The sequence below is a fragment of the Hypanus sabinus genome, chromosome 20, assembly GCF_030144855.1.
Source record: "Hypanus sabinus isolate sHypSab1 chromosome 20, sHypSab1.hap1, whole genome shotgun sequence".
In the NCBI taxonomy this organism is placed as follows: Eukaryota; Metazoa; Chordata; class Chondrichthyes; order Myliobatiformes; family Dasyatidae; genus Hypanus; species Hypanus sabinus.
Genome location: NC_082725.1, coordinates 37,797,480 through 37,813,357, shown reverse-complemented (window position 1 = coordinate 37,813,357; position 15,878 = coordinate 37,797,480). Strand labels below are relative to the sequence as shown.

Sequence of the window (15,878 nt, the reverse complement as noted above, 5' to 3'; positions counted from 1 at the left end):
TGACCTGAGAGGTGTTTGTGTATAGATGGTGGGGCCATTGGTAAAATACACCCTTAAGACCATATGAGATTGGAGCAGAATTAGGCCATTCAGCCCATTCAATTATGATTTTTGATTGCAGCTCTTTGGCTTGAACAAAAATGTTCAGATAGATTTTATTGGCTTATTGCATTTGTCTTAATTTAATTGAAAAACAAATCTGTTGGTGTTTTTATAATTGTTCCTGCCTGTTTATTAACAATTTTTAAATAAACTTTTTTATATTTTATATATACACATACATCCGTTAATCTAGAGAGACCATGGATTTGCGCCTTGGAAAGCTTCCAGGGCGCAGGCCTGGGCAGGGTTGCATGGGAGACTGACAGTTGCCCAAGCTGCAATTCTCCCTTCTCCACACCACCAATGTTGTCCTAGAGCAGTACGATGTGTGTGGTTAAGTGCCCTTGCTCAAGGACACAACACACTGCTTTAGCTGAGGCAAAACTAATGACCTTCAGATCACTAGACCAGCGCCTTAACCACTTGGCCATATCAATGGCGGGTATTGTTATCTCAGTTTTCTTTGTTGCACTGCATCAGTAGAAGGTAGTGATCATCCCTAGTGATTTATTTAATAATGTCCCTGATGTTTCAGCAGTTCAGTCTAACTGGTCCCTCTTTGGGATTTGCTGACAAAGATTAAGAAATCGTCAAGGAATAATTTAACAAGTTAATTCTTTGCAATGATTTGATGTTGAAAAGGAGTCCAGATAGCAACATTTCCTTCAATATTATGATTTTAAAATAAACCAACTCCAACTTCACTCACTGAATTCAGATTCTTGAACTGTGGTAATTATTCACTTTGTGCAGCCAGGGGGCATGTCTGAAGCCCATAGCTGACTGTAATGAAAAATTGGACTCCACCGTGTTTAGAATCTGCATTCATTAACTTCTCCTTGACATTGAGCTTATATCATAATGCAGTCAAGTACTGCTTTTACAAAACAACTGAATGTTTCTAGTTTCTTTCTGCACTGTGACTTTTAAATTTGACCTCATTACAGATGTGAAATATCCAATGTGATTTTTTTAAATTTAAAGTTATTTTTAGTTTACTGGCATCTTTTTCTCAGACCTCTAACTCCAGACAGATTGGCACACCGAGGGGAATACCAAGCCCATCCTGGATTGCCTCTTGTCCAACTCAAAACTTACTGACAGAGCATCAAGGATTAAAACTTGGCAGCAATGACTTGTTTGCTTGCCATCTTTCTTCAAAACTGATAGTAATTTGAAGCACATTTTATCAGGTAAAAGAGTGAATATAAATGTGAAAGGCCGTCAGACTCTCTTAATTCATATTTCTCACTTTTATTTGTAAATGACTACTGAAATTTTCAACTGTGTCTCAAGAGCAGTCTTGGAAGATCTATCAAGTTCATTAAATCCATACAATGTGAAAATCAAACAGCTGTGTGCTGTAGTGTAGTGCTTTATCCACAAAAAACTGTGGGATGGCGGGATGTAGGTGACTAGGTCAAAAGCATGTTGGCAAATTCCTGGTTGCTAAGGCAGTGAACTAAACACTGGTGACTGGCATTCCCTCCTTAATAACAAGCCATATTGGCTCAGCTCAGTAACTTGCCTGACTCTCTTTACTAACACTGTAGAGAATTAATTCTCACTACATTTCAATAATCTTTTCCAGAGAGCGATGATGGTAGGAACAGAAAAATCAGTTAGCCCTCTTCCTAAAGCCCTTAATGCAACTTGTGTCAGTGAACAATTGTTTTATCTTTGTAGTGAGTAAAACTGAACTGCAATGAAGGTGAAAGCATTTTCATCCGCCTCTGAACTGGATGAGACTCTCAGTACTTTTTCAGACCATAAGACATAGGAGCAGAAGTAGGCCATTTGGCCCATCGAGTCTGCTCTGCTATTCAATCATGGGCTGATCCAATTCTTCCAGTCATCCCCACTCCCCTGCCCTTCACCCCATACTCTGATGCCCTGGCTAATCAAGAACCTATCTATCTCTGCCTTAAATACATCCAAGTTTTTAATGCTTCAAGTTTCTGGCATTTTTTAACTTCCACTTATTTTGTGTAATGATGATGGCTTTTGACACCCAAGAGGCACCTATTGTTAGATGCAACGGTAGACAATTCTGGAATGAAATAAGCACACATTTCCCTGGGGCACAGAATATGTTACAGCTTGTCTTGTACCATCCATACGTTGAGAGATTTTATTCTTGGGCAATAAAAAAAACCAACTCGAGACCACATGTAAACCCATGGGTGCAATTAGTTACTCCTTGAACATGCAGGAAGCAAGAATTGAGGGAATGTCCGTGTTAAAGGAGAAGGACATGGTGCAAATTGTAACACATCTAAGGTAGCAGTCTGGCACTGCAGTGAATAACATGTTCACATTTAAAGTGTTCAAATCATGGGTACATGGATGGAGCACTAATTGCATAAGGACAAAGACCTCTGTCATTAAAGCCTTTGAAAATTCTAGCCTGACGATGTACTTCAGGTGCTCCCAGTATTCATTTTGTATTCTTTCAGAATCAGAATCAGAATCAGGTTTAATATCACTGGTACAAGTACATGTTGTGAAATTTGTTAACTTTGTGGCAGCAGTACAACGCAATACATAACAAAGGGTGGGGGAGAGAATTGTGAATTATGGTAAGTATATATACATTAAATAGTTGAATTAATTAAGTGGTTTTAAAAATACATAATTTAAAAAAAGTAAAGAGGTAGTGTTCATGGGTTCAAAGTCCAATCAGAAATCAGATGGCAGAGATGTGCTATTGGTCCATGACTAACGATGGCTCTTTTTAGGGAATGTATCATGAGAGTAGATAACCGTACAACAGGCAATAGCAAATCAACAGTTAACTGAATAAAATGTAAGGGAATGGCAGATCAGACCAAGGAGCTGATTATTGACTTTGGGAGGAGTAAACTGGAGGTCTGTGAGCTAGTCCTTATCAGGAAATCAGAGGTGGAGCGAGTGAGTAACTTTGAATTCCTTGGTGTTATAATTTTCAGAAGATCTGTCCTAGCCTAGAACTTTGAGTGCAATAATGAAGAAAGCGCGGCAGCACCTCTACTTTCTTAGGAGTTTGTGAAGACTCGGCATGACATCTCAAACTTTGACAAACTTCGATAGATGTGTGGTGGAGAGTATATTGACTGACTGCATCACAGCCTGGTATGGAAACACCAATGCCCTTGAACTGACAGTCCTATAAAACATAGTGGACATGGCCCAGTCCATTGCAGCAAAAGGCCTCCCCACCATTGGACACATCTGCATAGAGCACTGTTGTGGAAAGCAGCATCTGTAATCGGGGGACCACCATACAGGCTATGTTTTCTTCTCGCTATTGCCTCCAAGAAAAACAGTACAGGAGCCTTAGGACCCTCAGCACTGGGTTTAGGAATAGTTATTACTCCTCAACCATCAGAGTCTTCAGCCCTCAACTTCACTCGCCCCATCACTGACTGTTCCCACAACCTACGGATTCACTTTTAAAAACTCTTCATCTCATGTTCTCTATTTATTTGTTATTGTTATTTCTTTCCTGATGGTGGCAGTCTTTTATCCATTCTCCAAGTTCATTTATTATCGAAGTATGTATACAGCATACACCTCTGAGATTAATCTTCCTGCAGGCAGCCACGAAACAAAGAAGCACCATGGAACCCGTTCAAGAAACCATCAAACGCCAATAGAAAACATTAATAAAAAGAAGAAATTGTGCAACAGCGAAAAGCACAAGAACAACACATAAAATATGAAACATCACACCAGTAGTATTCAGTTCAATGCCACGCCCCAACTCATTGCAGGCTTCTTTGCCGAAGCGCCCCAGTCTGCCTTGATCGCCCTGATCAAAAACAGCAAAAGAAGACAATCCAGGAACAAATCTTGGCAATGTGGTTTCTGAGACTCCTGCACATTCATCCGACAGCACGTAGCGAGAGGATGAGGAAAACTGGTCAAATGCAGGAGGTTGGCACCGAGCACCTGCCCCTCCTTGCCTGACGTCTCAATCAGAGAGAAGAAATTGAGTGGGTTGTGGGCTCGTGCCCTTGACATCTCAGTTGGAGAGAAGCAGTGGAGTTAATTGTGGGCTTGTGCCAACGAGGAGACACAAGTCACTGTGGTACAGGACCTTGGAAGTGTAAGCACAGCTACAAGTAACGCAACAGGATGTTGCCTCGGGGGTGATGTCCTGTGGTCCCTTAAGCACGGGGAACACAATTGGACATCAGCCACAAGAGAGTCATAGTTATTCCTGCCCCATTGTGTTTACTGTGAATGCCCGCAAAAAAGTGAATCTCAATGGATGCGTATGGTGACATATACAGTATGTACTTTGACAATAAATTTACTTTGAACTTTGATTTTTTTTTCTTTTTGTGTAGGAGAGGAATCCTGGAGAAGAATTTAATTTAATTAAAAGGGAGGGAGATTTTCCTCTCATACCAAACATAAAAACATGTGAGTTCTTGAAATACTTTTCAAGCGCAATGTAAATATTCTTGGATTTCTTTTAATTCAGAAGTATATTCTTGATATACAGTGGAGGGAATGATTAGTTGGGGTGGATGAGGATACAGATTTGAGGCTACAGTCAGATCAGCCATGTTCTTAGTGAATAGTAGAGCAGGCTCAAAGCAGCCTCTTCCTGCTCAGGATTAGGATTCCTGTGTCCATGTTTTATATGGGCTGAACAGCCATCTTGGATTGATTGGAGGCTCCAAAAATTCAAATTAAACTGTTGTGTGAACCAGCCTGGAAATGCAAAAGGCACCCTATATGATTTTATTCAAAGTTCTTGAATATTGGTGTTTATTGAAGGTGAAGATTTTAAAAGAAAGCTTGATAGCGGATGTCCATTGATGAGGGTTTTGTTGGATTTCCCATGGTGCATGCACTTGGTGGTAGGAACTTATGGGGTGTTATGAGGGGAAAGTGTCTTAATCCTATTGTGTACTCTGATATAGTTGATCTGAAAGACCGTGCATTGCTCTCACTTTAAGGAATAAGGATGTTATTTTGTGTAACTTCATGTATCTTCTATCTGGGTGACTGTCATTATGGGTACTCTAGTTTGATTGTAAAGGTAATGAGGGATTTCTTCATTGAAATGGTTTGATACAACTAAGTGATTCCTCAGCCATTTCAGAGGACGGGTGAGATCCAACCACATTTATACAGCACTGAAATGACTCCTTGGCTGTCTTCCTGGAAGCAAGTTAGTGGAACAGTTGGGTTTTGCGGCTATCCAATGCTTTCATGGTCAGCACACTCAAAATGCTGGAGGAACTCAACAAGTCATGCAGCATCTATGGAAAAGAGTAAACAGGTGATGTTTTAGGACACGTTTTAGACCCTTCTTCAGGACTGGGAGAGAAAAGAGGCTGGCAGGAAAGTGATAGGTGAAGCCAGGTTGGTGGGAAAGGTCAAGGGCTGGAGAAGAAGGAACTTCCCAGGAGAGGAGAGTGGACCATAGGGGAAAGAGGAGGGAATCCAGGGAGCAATAATAGGCAGGGGAGAAGGAATAAAAGGTCAGAGTGGGGAATAGAGGGAAGGGGGGGTGGATTTTTTCATCAGAAGGAGAAATTTATATTCATACCATCAGGTTGGAGGGTACCCAGATGGAATATAAGTGCTGCTCCTCCACTCTGAGGACGGCCTCATTGTGACATGAGGAGGCCATGGATTGATCTGTTGGAATGGGAATTAAAATGTTTGGCTACTGGGAAGTCTCACTTGTGGTGGCGGGTGATGTGGAGGTGTTCGACAAAGCAGTCCCCCAATTTATGATGGTTTCTCCAATGTAGAGGAGGCCAAATCAGGAGCACCAGGCACAACAGATGACTCCAGCAGATTTGCGGGTGAAGTGTTGCCTCACCTGGAATGACTTGTTTGGGGTCCTGAATGGAGGTGAGGGAGGAGGTGTGTGTATGGGCAGGTGTAGCATTTAAGCTGTTGGCAGAGATGAGTAGTTAGTCATAGTCATTCTTTGTAGTAACAAGTTTTATCAAGTCAAGTTTGTCATATGCAAATGTACAGTACAGGTACAATGAAAAGTTTACTTGTAGCAACATCACAGGTACATCAATTTAGACAACACACCAAGCGTCAGTTATATACAAGTTAAACAAGACAGTTCTGAAGAAAGATGAGATGTGAGTGCAATAAAGCTCACAGAGGCAAATCCGTGCCAGTGCATGAGGTAGTCTGTAGTGTTTAAAGTAAATTTATTATTTTGATTTCAGGGATAGAATTAGGGCTATTCAGGTTGGTTCGAGAACGTGATAGTTCTGGGAGAGAAGTTGTGCATATTTTCAAGTTGAGCTCAATTTCTCAGACTGTTCGAACGTTTGAACAGAGATTGGAACATTTATTATCTGAGGCTTCTCCACATTAGTCAGGAAGTCAATATTAACAAAGCACTATGGAGTTTTGTGAATAAAATATGGGAAGTGGTTTTGCTCAGAGCTGCTTGAACAGTTTGATCAGTTAGTTGGATTCGCTTATCTAATCCAAGGGTTGTGTCTTCAAATGCAGTTTCAAGGACTTGAGCAGGTGATTTAGGCTGAGACTCCAACACAATGCTAGGAGAATGTTGTCCTGTTGGACTCGTCAAGACTATGTTAAACACTGGTCTCAACCTTCTCTCAATCCCAAAGCTGTTGTGACAGTGATCGATGTTACTGGAGACACACTGAAGCTCGTGAGACTGAAATCCAAGGTAACAGCAATTGATCCAAGACTATTTCAGTCATTACAATGAGATTGTTTACTTCAAAACTTTGGGTTGAATGCGCTTCCTTTGAATTGCATATCTACAGCAGGAGGTGATGCACCATCAATATCTCACACTGAGACGTAAGGCGAGATATCGGCTTTTATTGACTGGAAGAAGGAACCAGGAGTGAGTGTCTATCATACAATGTCCTGGAGACTGAGGCCGAGCGTCAGGCCTCAGATCTCCTTTATACAGGGGCCTGTGGGAGGAGCCACAGGAGCAGTCAGCAGGGGGCGTGTCCCGACAGGCACATAGTTCACCACAGGAGGCGAACTAATTGCAAGGTACTCTGAACTTGTTTACAATGGTGCAATTTACTTAAACCCATTGGGCTGATGCAAATGACTACAGCAGTTCAGCACATTCATTGCATGCAAACTCATCATCAAGACCTGGGCCTCCATACCTCCCTCTATAGCTGGAAACTTCACATGCTCATCAGCAGAACTCACTCAGTGAGGATAACATGGCCTCCTCACTATTCATCAACACCTCAGGGCTGCCTGCTTAGGCCCCTTGTCTACTGTTTATGCACACGATTTTAATGCTAAGTACAGCTGTAATGCCGTGTACAATGATAGCATTTAATGAGGTGGTGATGTGTCACCTTCTCCATGGGTTATCACCTTGTTGTGGTGGAGAAGCTTGTGTGGTCCTGAGATCCTGAAAGTGGTCTGGAGCTATGCTCCTGCTAGCGTCACCTGTGGCGGTAAGGTCAAGGGTGAGGTCCCTGACAAAGAACAATCCAACCAAGACCTCAACGGTGGAACAGGCAGAGAAGTTACTTCAAACTCAACAGCTGTGAAGGTGGATGAAGGCTGCAACAAATCCATCAGCTGCAGTCGTCATGGTTTCCACGCCATTGGAATCAGTTGGTTGATTTGTGAAGTATTGTGTGCTTCTTGGAGTGCAACATCAAGTACACATTAAACAAATACATGCACAGGCGTCTTCGCTTTGTGGGCCCGAAATGTAACATCAACATCAACAATTGGGAAACCAATGCCAAGGACAGGAAAATCTGGCAAACCATCATCCGAGAAGGAACAGCAACTTTCGAAGCCAACAGATGTGCAGAATTAGAAGAAAAGAGAGGCAGCAACAACCAAAGCCCGATCTGCCATCTGGAACTACCTGTCCTGAATGCGGAAGAACTTTCAAAGCCAAGGTTGGACTTGTAAGCCACTTGAGAACCCATAAATAGATCAACGGAATGAAGACCATCATCCTCGACCTTGAGGGATAGCCATGACGATGACAATGTGTCACCAAACAGGAATACGATAGGACCCCTGGTTGAGTGTTGCTGTAACAACACTCTTGCTCCATGCCAGTAGAGCTGAAGAGCTGATTGAGGACAAACGTGCACCAGCTCCTCGGCAGATAAATGTGCAGCAGCTCCTCGGTGGAGAAACATGCACCAGTCTACGTTGGGGTTTGGCAGTGGAGTGAGTTGGCAGCTCTCCATTCCTGCACACAGATGCAATCACAAGGAAAGAGTGGCAGCACCTTTGATTTCTTAGGGGGCTCATTGTGTCATCAAACGCTCAAAAGAAACTTCGACAGATGGACTCCTGAAAGTGTCCTCGTTGGTTATATCAAGATCTTGTACAGCAATTCAAATGCACAGGAAAGTAAGAAGCTTCAGACAGTGGCGGTCTCTAATTAGTACATCATGGGCACGCCCCTTCCCTCCATTACCAGAGGCCCTGCCTCAAGTAGGCAATATTCATCATCAAAGATCACTGCCATCTGGGTCACGTCATCTTGCAGCTGCCGTGAGGCAGGAGATGCAGAATGCTCTCGTCCCACACTACCGTGTTCAAGGGCAGCTTCTTGCCTTTAACCACTTTGTTCTTGAGTAAACCTACACAACCCTGATCACTAGAGTTTAGCAAGATTATGAGCATGTTGGTCACTTTACACTAAAATGTACATTTCTTTGTTCTGTTTGTGCTCTTTCTTGTAACCGTTGTGCATAATTACCATTCAATTTGTGGTTTTCTTGTGAATGCTGCTCAGGTAATGTTGTGTGCTTGTGATACTCCTGCAGTTAAGTATTTTCCTCTACCTGTGCGTACATGTACTTGTTCAGATGACGGTAATCAAATGAATTACTCATTTATCTCATTGCTATTTGTGGGATTTTGCTTTGTTGAAACTGACCCTGTGGTCGTGATAATTTTTCTTGCGTACTTGGTCGTAATGTGCTTTGCAACTTTTCTACTACATAATATTGATAGATAGATAGATACTTTATTCATCCCCAAGGGGAAATTCAACATTTTTCCAGTGTCCCATACACTTATTGTAGCAAAACTAATTACATACAGTATTTAACTCGGTATAAATATGATATGTATCTAAAATCACCCTCCCAAAAAGCATTAATAAATAGCTTTTAAAAAGTTCTTAAATAGTTTACTAAAGTGCATTGAGTGGTAACTTAAGCTCAGTCCTAACCCCGGCACTTAACATGTCTTGCTCCTGGTGGTTGAATTGTAGAGCCAAATGGCGTTGGGGAGTAATGATCTCTTCATCCTGTCTGAGGAGCATTGCATTGACAGCAACCTGCCGCTGAAGCTGCTTTTCTATCTCTGGATGGTGCTGTGCAGAGGATGTTCAGGGTTTTCCATGATTGACCGTAGCCTACTCAGCGCCCTCCGCTCTGCCACCAATGTCATACTCTCCAGTTCTGTGGGCTCTCACAACAGAGCCCACCTTCCTTACCAGCTTATTAAGACGTGAGGCGTCCCTCTTCTTAATGCTGCCTCCCCAGCACGCCACCACAAAGAAGAGGGCGCTCTCCACAACTGACCGATAGAACATCTTCAGCATCTCACTACAAACATTGAATGACGCCAGCCTTCTGAGGAAGTACATTGGTAATCATTTTCCAATGTTCTATAGATTCAGGAACAGTTCCTGCGGATTGGAGGGTGGCTAATGTTGTCCCACTTTTCAAGAAAGGAGGGAGAGAGAAAACAGGGAATTATAGACCGGTTAGCCTGACGTCAGTGGTGGGAAAAATACTGGAGTCAATTATAAAAGAGGAAATTACGACACATTTGGATAGCAGTAGAAGGATCAGTCCGAGTCAGCATGGATTTATGAAGGGAAAATCATGCTTGACTAATCTTCTGGAGTTTTTTGAGGATGTAACTATGAAAATGGACAAGGGAGAGCCAGTGGATATAGTGTACCTGGACTTTCAGAAAGCCTTTGATAAAGTCCCACATAGGGGATTAGTGGGCAAAATTAGGGCAGATGGTATTGGGGGCAGAGTACTGACATGGATTGAAAATTGGCTGGCTGACAGGAAACAAAGAGTAGCGATTAACGGGTCCCTTTCGGAATGGCAGGCTGTGACCAGTGGGGTACTGCAAGGTTCGGTGCTGGGACTGCAGCTGTTTACAATATACGTTAATGATTTAGATGAAGGGATTAAAAGTAACATTAGCAAATTTGCTGATAACACAAAGCTGGGTGGCAGTGTGAAATGTCAGGAGGATGTTATGAGAATGCAGGGTGACTTGGTCAGGCTAGGTGAGTGGGCAAATGTATGGCAGATGCAGTTTAATGTGGATAAATGTGAGGTTATCCACTTTGGAGGCAGGAACAGGAAGGCAGATTACTATCTAAATGGAGTCAAGTTAGGAAAAGGGGAAGTACGAGATCTAGGTGTTCTTGTACATCAGTCAATGAAAGCAAGCATGCAGGTTCAGCAGGCAGTGAAGAATTATAACAAGAGGAATTGAGTATAGGAGTAAAGAGGTCCTTTTGCAGTTGTACAGGGTCCTGGTGAGACCCCACCTGGAGTATTGTGTGCAGTTTTGGTCTCCAAATTTGAGGAAAGTCAGTCTTGCTATTGAGGGAGTGCAGTGTAGGTTCACAAGGTTAATTCCTGGAATGGCGGAAGGTTAATTCCTGTCATATGTTGAAAGATTGGAGCGACTGGGCTTGTATACACTGAAATTTAGAAGAGTGAGAGGGGATCTGATTGAAACATATAAGATTATTAAGGGATTGGACACGCTGGAGACAGGAAGCATGTTCCCGCTGATGGGTGAGTCCAGAACTAGAGGCCACAGTTTAAGAATAAGGGGTAGGCCATTTAGAACAGAGATGCGGAAAAAGTTTTCCACCCAGCGAATGGTGGATATGTGGAATGCTCTGCCCCAGAAGGCAGTGGAGGCCAAGTGTCTGGATGCTTTCAAGAGAGAGATAGAGCTCTTATAGATAGCGGGGTCAAGGGATATGGGGAGAAGGCAGGAACTGGGTACTGATTGTGTATGATCAGCCATGATCACAGTGAATGGCGGTGCTGCCTAGAAGGGCCGAATGGCCTACTCCTGCACCTACTGTCTATTGTCTATTATTCACTATGTAAGATGTAAGTTCTGCTAAAATCTGTAGTAAGTGCTGGATTCTGTGTTAAAGAGAGAATGTAACTGTGATGGCACTGTTTGGATGGATCCTATTGGCCATGCAAAGCGGTAATCATCAGAGGCATTTTTAGCTTCGTTAGCCTAAGGACTTTACTGGAACTGATCTGCACTTGCCCTTTATAAACCGGATCGTTACTTGCAAACTTACTTGTAACTCTCCTTGCCAATTATCAGGGTGTGAATTTAAATCAGTTGCAAATTAATAGGTTCTTACTGCAAAGTGAATTTGCTTTTTTTTAAAAACATCTTAAGTCTGTTGCAGACCACGGAGTCAAATTCCATATGATTATAATAATCTTACTTTAATTTCATGCATTGTTAAACTGCAAAGCTTTATCAGGATTAGCATGATCAGACAATGCATTGCAAATCTTGTTAACAGATCTTTTATACTGCTTTTATAAAAGATTTAAATTAGTATAGACATAACAAATAATCCACTGGTAACTTCAGCAATGCTTGTTTATCTGGCTAGTTAGCTACTGAAATTGTAGAAATAACATCTGACTTCCTAACTGATCTGCGCAATGTGTAACTACTCTGCACCAGCAAGTCTAGGACAAGGATTAAAATGCAGAGAATGCACAGGTGAGTCGTGTCAGGTTAGGTTGCATCTCTGGAGAGAGAGAAATTTAACTTTTCAGATTAACAAAGTTTCATCAGAAAGTTCGATTTAATATCTCCGGGAAATCTCTTTAACAATGTAGCAACTCCCTCAAACACTTGTTTAAAAAAAAATCAGATTTCCAGCATCTGCAGTTGCTTACTTTGCAGTCACAGGTCAGAAGATCTCAGAAAAGCAATGAGCAGATGATCTGATTATTCTGGTCAAGAGATCACTATTGACTGAGGGGATGTTAATAATCTTATTCTGAATACTAACTCCACCCTGATGCAAACTATATTTAAAGTCCCTCACGTTGAAACTCTGTTTCATACTAAACATATTATCCCAAAAGACAGTGGATAAGTTGAGAACTGACTGTGCAGAATTCTAACTAGAAAAGAAAGCCGAGGTATTTGAAAATAATGTTCAATGCAATATATAAATGCCATAAATGTAGCAGGTGTCGGGTGAGACCCGATGCAGACTAGGAGACCGTTTCGCTGAACACCTACGCTTGGTCCGCCAAAGAAAGCAGGATCTCCCAGTGGCTACACATTTTAATTCCACGTCCATTCCCAGTCTGATATGTCTATCCATGGCCTCCTCTACTGTCAAGATGAAGCCACACTCAGGTTGGAGGAACAACACCTTATATACCGGCTGGGTAGCCTCCAACCTGATGGCATGAACATTGACTTCTCTAACTTCCATTATGCCCCTCCTCCCCTTCTCACCCCATCTCTGACATATTTAGTTGTCTGTTTTTTCTCTCTCTCTCTGCCCATCAACCTGCCTGTTCTCCATCTCCCTCTGGTGCTCCCCCTCCCCCTTTCTTTCTCTCGAGGCCTCCCATCCCATGATCCTTTCCCTTCTCCAGCTCTGTATCACTTTCGCCAATCACCTTTCCAGCTCTTAGCTTCATCCCACCCCCTCCGGTCTTCTGTCATTTTGCATTTCCCTCTCCCCCCACTACTTTCAAATCTCTTGGTATCTCTCCTTTCAGTTAGTCCTGACGAAGGGTCTCGGCCCGAAACGTCGACAGTGCTTCCACCCTATAGATGCTGCCTGGCTTGCTGCGTTCCACCAGCATTTTGTTTGAGGTCTACTTTTTTTTTGTTTTGTAATGCTCTCTGCTTAAGTATCTAATATTTATCCTTTACTTTCCCCAGGGCTGGGAAGATATGGCTGAATGCAAAGCCAAATCAGTAAGAGGAGCAGCTAAGAGTGAGCAGGCGAAGGAGAAAGAAACTAAATGTCATATGTCTGATTCGAACGGCACCAATGGAGGAGCTGCTGCAATGCAAGAACTCAGTGCCCTGGAAGAGGCCTTTAGGAGATTTGCTGTCCATGGAGACACGCGTGCCACGGGCAGAGATATGAATGGCAAAAATTGGTCAAAATTATGTAAAGACTGCAACATTATAGACAAGAAGAATGTGACAACCACGGATGTGGACATTGTGTTTTCCAAAGTCAAGTATGTCCTTCACAAGCTGTCCAAACTCTCACCTGAAGTTATTTCTTAGTTAAACAAAGCACTTTAAAAGTTACAGTATTTTTAGTGCAACTTGGAGATGGATTCTATCAATTTACAATTATTTTTATTTTGTCCATGGGGAAGGTTGCAGTACCATTTAAGCCAGGATTTATTGTGCATTCTTAATAGTCTTTGTGGTGAGCTAGAAACTGCACAGTCCTTCTGGTGAAGCTGCTTTACGGAGTCGTCCTGTAGGGAACTTGGTTATCTATGTCTTGGAGGGGAGTCTGCAGGTACTGGTGATCCCGAATTCTTGCTGATGTTATCCTTTGGGAGCTGCTTTGAGATTAGCCACTGTGCGTTTTGTAGGTGATACTGCAGCCATAACCACAGTGATTCAGTAATGGTGAGAATACTGTTCAAGGTGATGGTTGAACTGTTGATATAATTGACTGCTTGGTCTGGATCTTCCCAAGTTGCCTAGGAGTTGAAGGAGATGTATTGACCCAGGCTTTTACATGGCAGAAAAGCAGAGTTGGGTTAAGCACTGCAGAATATCTGGCCTTTGATCCGCTGTTGCAGCCAGTGTGTATGTACTGATCAGACCATCCTCACTTGTTGGAGGTGGTCATTGCTTTGAACATCTTCTCAGTTGAAGTCTGAAATGTTTCTGGGTGTTTCTGCATGTGAGTATGTACTGCTACATTATTTTAGCTGTTGTCAATCAACCTAAGCACTATGAAATCATTGGCATGCATCCTTAGTGAATACATGATGGTGGAAATGTTGTTGAGAAAGTGGGTGGAAAATGGCATTCATTTGTTTTGAGATGATTGGTTCAAGCAACAATAACTTATCTTTTTTATGCTGAGTTTTAATCCATTATACATTGGCTACAAGAGCAGATCAGTGGCCGGGTATTCTGCGGTGCTTTAATCCAGCCAATAGAAAGTTATACCTTAATCTCACTTTACTACTTTTAATAGCTTTATCTTACCGCATTTGGTTCAGGTGCTTCCATAGTAATGAGGAGGTGATTTCTTGTCTATGTTTGACCAGATGCCTCAGGATTTTGTGGTAGACAGGGTGAGCTTTGAGTCCATCACATTGATAGATGCTAAAGCCAGAGTGTAAATGAGTGCAAGTTTTCATCCCAAATGGGCCTTTGGGTTTTACACCATTATGGTTGTCAGCTCTTCATTCCAAGTTCACTCTCATATTAATTTGTAAAAAATCTATTTTATTCAAATTCAACAACACTTACTCAATTTCATTTGTCATCAGTTCCGTCAGTAAGTGTGTAGATGGCGTTGGTACCTCAAAAACGGTCATCTCGCAGCCCAACCAGAAGCCCTGGTAGCACGTAGAGGAGCACTCCCTATTAAAAGCCTGGGACGCTGCCTTCAGGTCTAGTGACAAAACAGCTCCAACCAGAAGAAACGTCATCTTAGGCATCAAGAGGGTGAAGGCCACCTATGAGCAAAAAAAAAAAATTGAGGATCACCTTTCGAATAACGATTGCAGTGTTTGTTACTGGACATCAAGGGCATTACAGACTGTGCAAGGAAAATCAGCATTAACTGCACGAGTGACTCCTCCCTGACACACTAAACAACTTTTATTCACGCATCCAGGCATGCAACACCACGCCGGCTTCGAAAGCTACCCCCTCCCGGGTGAGCAGCCATTATCTGTAACAGTAGCAGACGTGAGAAGGGCTCTAGAGAGTCAGCCCTCGTAAGGTGGCCAGGCAGCATCCCAGGCTGAGTACTCAGAGTGTGCACACCAGCTCACTGAAGTCTTCACCGGCATCTTCAACACCTCACTCATCCAGGCTGCTGTCCCCACATGCTTCAAATTGGCCACTATCATCCCTATACCAAAAGAACTCTTCAGAATCAAATGACTACTGCCAATGGTACTGACACTAATGATCATGAAGTGCTTTGAATGGCTGATAATAGGACATATGAAAACTCCGTTCCTGTCACATTGGACACTCGCCAGTGTGCCTACCTATAGAACTGCTCTACAGCAGATGCCATAGCATCTGTCATGTGCCTGGCCCTGATACACCTAGAAAATAAGGACACAAATCAGAACGCTGCTTCTGGATTTCAGTTTGGCATTTAACCTTATCGTCCCACAGGCCTTGGTGAACAAACTGCTACTCCTAGGTCTAAATACACCACTGTGCAACTTGCTGGTGGACTTCCTAACGTACAGACCTCAGATGGTCAGGGTGCACAACTGCTGCTCCTTCCCCATCTTCAACATGGGTACCCGTGTGCCTAGGGCAGCGTGCTGAGCCCATTGCTGTATAGACTCTGCTCGCACACCCACACACCTGAACAGTCACGTCGTCAAGCTTGCCAATGACATGACAGTGGTGTGACTCCTCACACCAAGGACTACAGAAGGGTGAGAGAGCTCAAGGCCTGGTGACAAGCAAATAACCTTTTCCTTAATGTCAGCAAGGCAAAAGAGATGATTATCGACTCCCAAGAGAGCTTGTACCTC

General features: G+C 42.8%; 1 protein-coding gene across 5 annotated transcripts in view; it reads left to right on the top strand.

Annotated features, from left to right (window-relative positions):
* The window catches only part of LOC132378428 (tubulin polymerization-promoting protein), a 47,848-nt gene that overhangs the window by 13,733 nt on the left and 18,237 nt on the right, over nucleotides 1-15,878 (top strand). For 4 of the 5 annotated variants that reach the window (XM_059945341.1, XM_059945340.1, XM_059945336.1 and 1 more), the window contains exon 2: nucleotides 13,051-13,358. In XM_059945341.1, coding sequence (XP_059801324.1) covers nucleotides 13,063-13,358 — 296 coding nt within the window. In that variant the 5' untranslated portion in view covers nucleotides 13,051-13,062. Of the gene's footprint in view, nucleotides 1-4,433; nucleotides 4,510-13,050; nucleotides 13,359-15,878 lie in introns of all 5 variants that reach the window. The other variant, XM_059945338.1, reaches the window with a different exon arrangement.